Raw genomic sequence first — 9,607 nt, 5'->3', positions numbered from 1 at the left:
TGTTTTACCTCAGAACATCCCGGCGGCGCCGACTGGGATTGAACCCAGGCCTGCTGGGGTGAGAAGTAATTCCGCTTACCACTACGCCACTGGCGCGGCTAAAAAAAAGATAATATTATAAACTATACCTATATAATTTGGAAAAAATTTTCCTGTATAGAAACTTCAATAATTGGTTTCAAAACAATAATTTATTCGTATGATTTCCATCAAATCTTCCAGGAAACATGGCGCTGCAGTGTTTGTCGTAGGAAAATGGCATCGAGAGTATTCATTCCACAAGAATCAACTGATTCTGTACTTGAGATTCCAGTATTGGAGACCCTGCAACGACGTCACTCTGATGTCAAGCTAGGATCGACTCTGTGCTTAGGAGTGGACAATAGTACAGCATTGGTTCCTCCCAGAAGTCCCGAGCTGAGAAGACATTCAGACGTGTCACCTGCTTCCCTTAAAGAACTAGAAAAACTCAAAGCAGCTGATACAGAGTGGAAAAAAGGCCATAGTGCAGCGCCTAGCAGATCGTCCAGCCCTCCGCGTCGCATGGAGCTAGAGACAGCAACTTCCCGAATAGCATCAAGGCGGCCCTCTATGCGAATGACGAGACAGCGTAGCTATGATGATGAAATGAAATCTAACAATGAATCGAAAATAGTAGAACCTAGTCTAGGACTACCCGCTCCCATGCCTCGAAGGTATTACATACTCAAAAGTAAACACATTTCTATCATATTAATCCGGTTTGTATTGTTTGCAGAAAATCAGCATACGATGTTTATGCTCCAGGAGTGCTTGCGAGTGCTTTGCAAGCTGCAGCATTGAAAGAACCTGAGGCTCCAGGCTCTCGGAGACCATCGTTCAAGATGCCAGTTAATGATAATAGTTTAGAGCACGAAGAAATGCCTAGCCCAGATCACATAATACAATCAGCACTTATTGTAGACGAAGAGCGGAGAAATAAGCGGCGAGGATCGCAGTTGTTAGTAAAAACTATGCTATCTGACGAAATGGTTTCTGCATATAAAATACATTTTTTTTTAATTTCAGGCCCGACATCTCTGCTTTACGGAACAACCAGAATGCCGGAAATCTGCCGATTTACCAGTGCCCAGCGCTTGAAGATCTTGAAGCTCCTAGACGACAAACATCTCTTGATGGCGAAGCTATCAAAATAGTGATTCATGATGTTGACTCTGGGCCGCTTTGTGCTTCAAAGCGAAGAGTTATCCTCCAAAAAGATCCAGCTGATAAAGCACATAGAAGTAAGTATTGGTTATGGACGTGTCTCTCGCGGTGATTTCAGCGACCTTCTCAGATTTTCATGAAACTTTGTGCAATCTTTCAAATTTGTGCAGTCATTTTTCTCTCGCCTTATTTTTCCAAACAACAATATTTAATATTTTTCAATAAATCATGACACAAAAATGTCTCTTCTAGTCGAAATGGCGACAGAGACAAAGCTTTAGGAAAATAACCGGCCTTTCCAGGAAAGAAGATTTACGATAAACAATGTTGGTCGCAAAAAGTTAAAAACTTAAATAGCAAAAATATCAATCATTTTCCTTTATGTATCTCTCGTAGAATGTCACGAATTCAAATATCCTCCCCGAACAAGTCAAGCATTACTCTAACATGTTCGATCCAACGGGGTCATATATGACCCCAACACGAAATCATCTGTGAAAAATCACCGTTTCGAGATAATCACAAAATCATTCTATGGGTCGGCAAAAACCGGCACCGCCGGTTACTGAGATCTCAGCCAAATTTCTGTTTGTTAGCTGAGATCTCAGCAAAATTCTCGTTAAACGAGAACAGGTTGGGGAAATTCTCATCTTTCCCATTGTTTCGGTTCGCGAGAAAATCAGTGCTAACATTTGAAAACGGCGCAAAAGCCATTTGTAAACAAATGGTTTGTGGGCCCTTTACTCACTACCCGAAGAACGCCCACGCAAACCAACAGCATCGTCAGGAAGGGGAAAATTTCCCCTACCCGATGTTGCTGTTGTGTCGCGTGGGTGTACTTCAAGTAGTGAGTAAAGGGCCCACAAACCATTTGTTTACAAATGGCTTTTGTGCCGTTTTCAAATGTTAGCACTGAAATGGCCTTACAATTTTTGTTTACAAAATGGAATTGAGGCCTCTTTAATTGTTGGTCTTGGTTTGTTAGCTGAATCTTGTTGGCATGTTTTTCACTGAGATCCAGCAAAATTAAATGCCACCCTAGTCGGCGGTGCCAATCTAGGCAAATAAAATTGAAATGTATATAATAGTGTAGGTAAGTGAAAAATATGCAAAATAGTATAAGTGTAAAATATGCAATACATTAATGATCTGATTTTGGCAGCCCCTTCTTCAGACTTTTTTCTTTCAATAATTTCACATAACCGTAATTCCAAATCTTTCTCATTCATCTTCAGATGAATGTTTTGAGACTGGGTACTGCGGCTACTGCGTAGTCGTTCGATTTTATTTTGCAAGCTAATGGAAAACTGCTTGAAAATTTTCTTAAGTTTAAGTTTAAGTTTAAAACTGTTTTGCTCGTTCTCAGTTGATTCCCGCCAAGAGCTCTGAGCCAGAAGGACTCGAGCCCCCATGACTCTGTCAAAGTTTGTTTACATACATGTTTTGCCAACGTATGTTTTACTGCAATTGAAAACTCAGCTCATAAAACCTATGCTGGTTTTTATACTTTCATCACTGAGCCTGCTGGTTTTTATATTTAAGCTTAACATTAAGAATGTGTTATGACAAAGAAAGGAGAATTTACTTGAGATTACAATGCTTGACGATGGATAAGAACAGTAACTGCAAACAACAAATTGCTAATTTTATGACATAAAAACTCCGTTGCTTTATAAAACGTGCGCATTACTGAACATCGAATGATACAGAGTCACAATAGGGGAAATGATTCTAATGTTGGCCTATATGGATCTAAGATTGGGCACATCGCTAAAAATCTGTTATTTATCAATTTTATCTAGATGAACGCGTCATTGGGACGGTACTAATGGATATTTTTGGTCGCTATTGAAAATTTTGTCGATTGCTGCATTTAAGTATGGGCCCAAACTAGGGGCATTTAGGCCGACATTACATCCATTTCCCCTGCATATGTTAATTTATTGTTTTTTTATTTTTTACCATAACCAAAATCGTTCAAAATCATTTGTCATCAATTCTTTTTTATTGTTAATTCGTTTTAATCTTTGATCGGAATTTTCAATGAACCATCAGAATGTAAAATAATATTTTTTTCAAACCCTTTAATAAGCAGTTATGAGTAAAGTTAAACAAATGTATGAGTTTTAAGAAAATATTTGTAGTTTTATTTGTTTTCTCCTGGTAGGTAATGATGATCAAGATTTGCATTCTGTTAAGAAGGACAAAAATATGTTAGATATTTTTTGACAAATAATTATTTCAAGGTAGCGGCGCCGGTGGTGTAGTGGTAACCGTGGTTATCTCTCACCCCAGTAGGCCTGGGTTCAATCCCAGTCGGCGTCGTCGGGATGTTTTGAGGCATAACATCTCTGATCACGCCTTCCTTCGGAAGGGAAGTAAAGCCGTTGGTCCCCGGTTCATGAGTTGATGGGTCGATAGGTAGGATCCAGGTGTGGGATCTGCCTCCCAAGCGTCGCTAGCATTAGTGCTCAGTACGGAAAACAAGATCGACGGAAAACAAACCAAGGAAAAAAAATATTTTAAGGTTTAACATATTAAATCTCGATGAACATTTCAAAAGGTCTTATCTGCTTTGATCAATTCTCTTCATCGACTTACTCTTTGGATAACCACTGCAATGTGATCCACACGAAGAGAATAGCGGTTACTGTTGCCGTCATCATTCTGTATGCTTTTGACGTAGGACTACGTCTTTCGAGAAGATGGGGGTACATTTTATGAAAACCGAAAAATGAAATTATGATAGATTTTGAACGTTAATAACTTAGCTGCCCCTGAACCAATTTCAATAATTTTATCACCAATCGATCAAAAACATTTCTACGCATCGATAACAATGCTTTTGACTGTTCATTTTCAAATTGAAACTATTGAAAAAGTGGTAAATGTCAAGCATTAATTCGAATTAATTCGAAATAACTAACAAATCCAACAATTACGTACATGCATGTGCTGCTTCCCCAACACAGTCATCAGAGAATATTTCCTAGATGAAACAAGTCGAAGTGACATTCGCCTCCGATCTTCGGGCGTGTACGAATAGGGAGGATGCAATTGCGGAACATTTTGTTGCCAATTCAGAACCACACGCCCCCAACGACCACACGAAATTCTCTCCGTTTTTTTTCCTTGGATTTGTTTTCCGTGCTGAGCACCAATGCTACCCACACCTGGACCCTACCTATCGACCCATCAACTCATGAATCAGGGACCAACGGCCAGTGCTGTAAATTCTCAAAATCATTTGAGCATTTTTGATGAAAATGAGAAAAGTAGCTTTTCGCTATCAAAGGGGACCTCCTCCGAATGGGTGATATCAGTTGCTTAGTCATTTGACGAAGGCATGGATCATTCTCATTTGAGAAACGCTATATATCATTCAATTGAGTGTAACCTACACACAAACGAAGCTCTGGTCGACATTCCGGCAAAAAAGCGAAGCCAACCCGACACCAACCTGACTTCTATCAAACCCCAACCCGATGTTGACCCGACATTGACCCGACATAAACTCAAAATTGACCCGACAACAACACGACATTGGGTCGACATTGACCTTAAATTAGCCTTACATTGATCCGACATCGGGTCGACTTGCCTGTTCGGGACCATTTTGCTGGATTTCTTCCATACTCCACTGTCGCATATCAAATGATACTGAGTGACTCAATTGACAGTGACAATGAGCTTCGAATGAGAAAGGGGCTCTTCAAATTATGGTCATGTGAGAATTCGTTTACACAGAATTGATTGAATGGTTGTATTGGTTCATCTTCAATCGAATGATATGAAAATTTACAGCACTGCCAACGGCTTTACTTCCCTTCCCCGAAGAAAGGCGTGATCAGAGATGTTATGCCTCAGAACTTCCCGGCAGCGCCGACTGGGATTGAACCCAGGCCTGCTGGGACGCTTACCACTACACCACGGGCGCCGCTGCTCTCCAGAGTTGTAATCTTGTAACCAAACTTGGAAGCAGGGGATACTTATAAATTATATTCTAACTCTTTTCTGAAATGAACTTGGTGGCCCTCAAAAGGGCCGTTTTGTTAAGTTGGTGATAAGCTTTAACCTCCGAAACAGTAAAGAGTGCGTCCCTGTCGCTTCAGAGCGTAGACGATATCCATGGCCGTGACGGTTTTGCGCTTGGCGTGTTCAGTATAGGTGACGGCATCGTGGATCATATTTTCTTGGAATACCTTCAGCACCCCTCGCGTTTCCTCTTTGATCAGACCGGAGACACGCTTGACACCACCACGTCGAGCCAGACGACGGATCGCAGACTACTTTAAAAATGTACACCATAGTCAAATATACAATTCTTTGCTTCACCGACAACCATTTTAGGCGACTAGCATCAAAGTTGAGGAAGTGAATCTATTAACGGGTGTTCAATAAAAAATGAGATTTTTTTCAGTCATATAGCCAGTAGAATAAAAAAAAATTCACGAATTCAGTTTTTTTTATTAAAAACATAATGTTTATTCTTCAAAAACACGTCAATGAATATTGTAAAAGGGGCCCTGGTCAGCCGTACGACGCAATTTAGTCGCGATGCTCTCACTTTAATTACAGAAAGGTATTATTTTATTCTACAAGCGCTGTGATCTCGATATTTGTGTTTCATTGGACAGATATAAAATGGATGGGCAAAAGTCTGGATGAGGAGAGATGATTGATTTGTATAGCTGCGTTTTTCAATCGATATAGAATTCCATACTCCTTGGCAATTTTCTTGATGGCATTGATAATAATTTCGGGAGAAGCTTGTTGCAAGAAATCAAAATCTAAGATTATGAACTATTTTAAAGATTAAGATTTTAAAGAAGATAAGACCAGCTCCAAGCCAAATGGAATAAAAAAAAAAATAAAAATGTAAGGCTCGACCTACTCCGATTTGCATGAAACATTGCATAATTATGTGTAATTTGCAATCATTATATTAAAAAAAATCGGCTATTTTGGATCTTGTAATTTTGTTCAAAATGGTGTATTTGATATTTTTCAATAAATTGTAGCACCAAAACGTCACTTCTGATCGATATGACGTTGAGGTAAAGTTTTTTGAAAAGTAGAATAATTCTCGGTATTTTGTTTTCAGTAATTTTGTGTGAAAATTAAAAAAAAAAAGGGGTAAAAACGGAATTTTCTTTAAATTGAAGACATTTGAATTAAAAGATGAACTAGCCTTCGGTTTAAAATCTCTATAATAAAGTAAAAAAAAGAAGATATTTGAATTTTTGAATTTTTACTCAAAATCAAATTAAGAGCAAAAAGAGTCGTTACACGTTTTTTTAAGATTTGTTATGGGTTTTTCAAGTGACTTAAGGTATATAATTTTGATTAATAAGCACAAATGTTCATAATTACGCAAATACAGTAGTAAGAAGTTTTCTGAGTGAATGTCGGGGGTTCGTGGGCATTTCTCATTCAAGGTTTACAACTTTGTCTTAAACAAAACTTTGATAAATTTTCTGTCCATTCGTTTCTAGAACGATTATTTCGATTCATGCAAACCAAAGAAGGCCGAGTCTAATCGATTCGTCGTTCGACGTGGAACTAGTCATTTGCGCCTTTACCGACTAGGCTATCTGAGGAACAACATGACTACTAGATGATATTGTTCTTGTCCGATTTTTACACATCTTCCCTGTTTCTAAAATACAGGAATCCCCCGAATTTCTCGGTTCTCCTCCAACTATTTTTCGACTGTCCTCCAACCGATCGAGCTGATTTTTTTTAGATGACTAGTATATGATTGACATTAATCACAAACAAAAATTGTAAAACTTAATTGGTTGGAGGACAGCCGAGAAAAAGTGGTGGGTGGACAGCACCATCCGGGGGATTCCTGTATCAATATTGTGGGATATTTGACATTTTTTCAGAAACCGGAAGACGCAATCTTGAACATGGTGTTTGTTAGCGCTTATGCATTAATATTATTCTTGAGAATTGATCCCATTTGATTTTTTTTACCATTTACAATTTTAAAAAATGTGTACAAAGCAAACAAACAAATCGTACTTATTTTATTTACTTAATTTAGCTCGCGGCTTCGGAATGCGTGTGGTTGGTGGAAAAACTGGTACAGATGGTAGGCTTTTTGCCTACATTGTTTGGACTGTTCCCGGAGGACCGGCGGAGAAGGGTGGTTTACAGCAAGGTGACAAGGTATGAAATAAAGGCATACATTTCGTCAAAGTAATAAAATGTAATACATTGGCTTTTGCAGATATTGGAATGGTGCGGCACTTCACTGGTGGATCGCAGTTTCGAAGAAGTTTGTGCCATAATGGATAGAACTGGTGACGTTATCGAGTTATTGGTTGAGCATGCAACAGATTTTAGAATGTGTGACCTGTTGGATGACGGAACATCAGGGAACCCAAACAATCAGATGAAGACGAACTCAGATATGTCGAACCTTGGTTTTACATCAGGTTAGTGCTTTTTTAACCTTCATTCGAATATGCATTGGAAGACAAACGTTTGAATGATTTTATACTCTTACCCCACACACAGATAATCATTCAAAAAAAGAAAATGAAAACAGAAACACCCTAACCTCCACTCCCTCTCTCAATTGTTCATGTGGTGTGTTCAGAGACCAAGTTGCACCCTTGTACTGGGCGTCTATGCTGTGAGCAAGCTTACTTCTCGGCAACGGAACAGTCGTGCTGTGTCATCACCGACACCCAGTTTGCAGCTTTGGTACTCTGATTGTTAACAGGTCGTATGAATAAAAGCGTTTACTTTACTTTTCCCGTAAGAAAAGCATTGGAAAGTAAAGTAAACTCTTTTTATTCATACGGCCCAATTTACACGCTTTGATTGCTTAGAACTTAACTGGGTCAGCCTCGTCATTACGGTTATCTGACATTGACATTGCTTGCTTATGAGATTATAGCCACAATACTTCGTTGACGCATCTGTCAGCATTAATATTTGAATCCAATCAAGTTTACTGAACAATCTCTAATGTTGCTTCAAAAATCTAATTCCCGACTTACATACTTTGTTGCAGAAAACGAACCAGTCGCTGATAAGTCTCCTTCATCACCAACAAGGCGAAAACTTCCAAAAACACCGGTATAAATCAAGTCATTTATCATCATTATACTTTATATGTATTTAATAGACATAAACCAATCATCTTAATTTACATAATGTAAAACAAATATCACGAAATAGGATTGGAAAATGTAATTGGATTTTATTTGAACAGTCTGGATGGATACCAATCGACCAATCGTTAGTATCAAAGGAAGTTGGTTTAATATTATACTTAAAATAACATGTACGTTCAGAATAATGCTCTTTGTTAAACATATTTATTTACGACATTCAAGTCCTTCATTCGTACAGTTAAAATTTGTATTTAATCAATGCAGCAATCATAGCAAATCATGGAATAAAAAAATACTCAATGCTGATTAACAACAACAATTTTCCCATGCTAGTAAATATTTCGGCAGCTCACTTAAAAGCTTCAAAATAGTTTATTTTTGTTACTACATTATTAATTACTTGAAAAAATCAAATGCATTAATTTTGCATTATTCTATTTACAACATAATTTGCTCAGGATTAATGTCCAGTTGAAGTGTTTTAGCAAATTTTCCACAATAGAGACGTGAATTGCGTTTTGCAAAGTTTAAATAACAATAATAGTGTAGTTGTTTGATATCTATAACGATAGCATTTACTATTAGCAGTTGACGATAATAGAGCAGAAGAAAATTGGCACGGCTAGTATTATTTCGGTTTTTCGTTCAGTATAATGAATATGATTTCGAAGTTTTCTTATATCTGCAAATAATTCAATTAGCCATTAAAAGGAGTTTAAAGCTGTTAGTTATTCGTGCGCGGTGGAATTTAGACGAATTATCAGCGTATCAAGAAAGCGACTTTTTGGTATCACACAAATCTCACAAGGGCTAAGTTTGCGTTGCGATGACGTAAATTTGACAGATAACCCATGGGTTAACTGTCAAATCCACGTAAACGCAAACGAAACGTATCCATTGTGTGTGGCCCTAGTGTAAATGTCTTCATCAATTCCTTACCAATTACCTATCATGTAGAGGTAATTGGCCAGGCCAGGACCCAGGAGCATGGTTCAGGATATCCCTCCCTAATAGGTCATTCAACGAGTTATTCAAAGACTTTTTACATCCTCATGACAATTATTGGCAAATAATAGGGCTATAGGAATTCGATAGGAAAATTATTTCGATCAAGGAAAAGTGTAAGCTTTTAATCAGGGTGCCTTCCATTCATTTTGGATGAAAAAATGTTTTATTAAATTATGAAATATTAAGACATTACAGTAGTATTTTGTTTGTGTAAGCAACAAGAAAAGACTGTGAAGTTTGTGTTTGACACATAATACCTGCCAATTTTGCTACACTGCCCA

At 38.0% G+C, this 9,607-nt stretch overlaps 1 protein-coding gene across 1 annotated transcript in view; it reads left to right on the top strand.

Moving 5' to 3' along the window:
• The first annotated feature begins 222 nt into the window (after positions 1 to 222).
• LOC135708619 (regulating synaptic membrane exocytosis protein 2-like) overlaps positions 223 to 9,607 on the top strand; it is a 41,979-nt gene continuing 32,594 nt past the window's right edge. The window contains exons 1-6 of the mRNA XM_065230724.1: positions 223 to 695; positions 758 to 979; positions 1,048 to 1,262; positions 7,238 to 7,362; positions 7,424 to 7,631; positions 8,216 to 8,280. Of these exons, the coding sequence (XP_065086796.1) occupies positions 256 to 695; positions 758 to 979; positions 1,048 to 1,262; positions 7,238 to 7,362; positions 7,424 to 7,631; positions 8,216 to 8,280 (1,275 nt within the window). The 5' untranslated portion in view covers positions 223 to 255. The remainder of the gene's footprint in view (positions 696 to 757; positions 980 to 1,047; positions 1,263 to 7,237; positions 7,363 to 7,423; positions 7,632 to 8,215; positions 8,281 to 9,607) is intronic.

The sequence above is a fragment of the Ochlerotatus camptorhynchus genome, unplaced genomic scaffold (assembly GCF_037179485.1).
Source record: "Ochlerotatus camptorhynchus isolate MF236.1 unplaced genomic scaffold, CSIRO-AGI_Acam_v1.1 ptg000032l, whole genome shotgun sequence".
NCBI classification, from domain to species: Eukaryota; Metazoa; Arthropoda; class Insecta; order Diptera; family Culicidae; genus Ochlerotatus; species Ochlerotatus camptorhynchus.
This window is presented reverse-complemented; position numbering and strand designations above follow the sequence as displayed.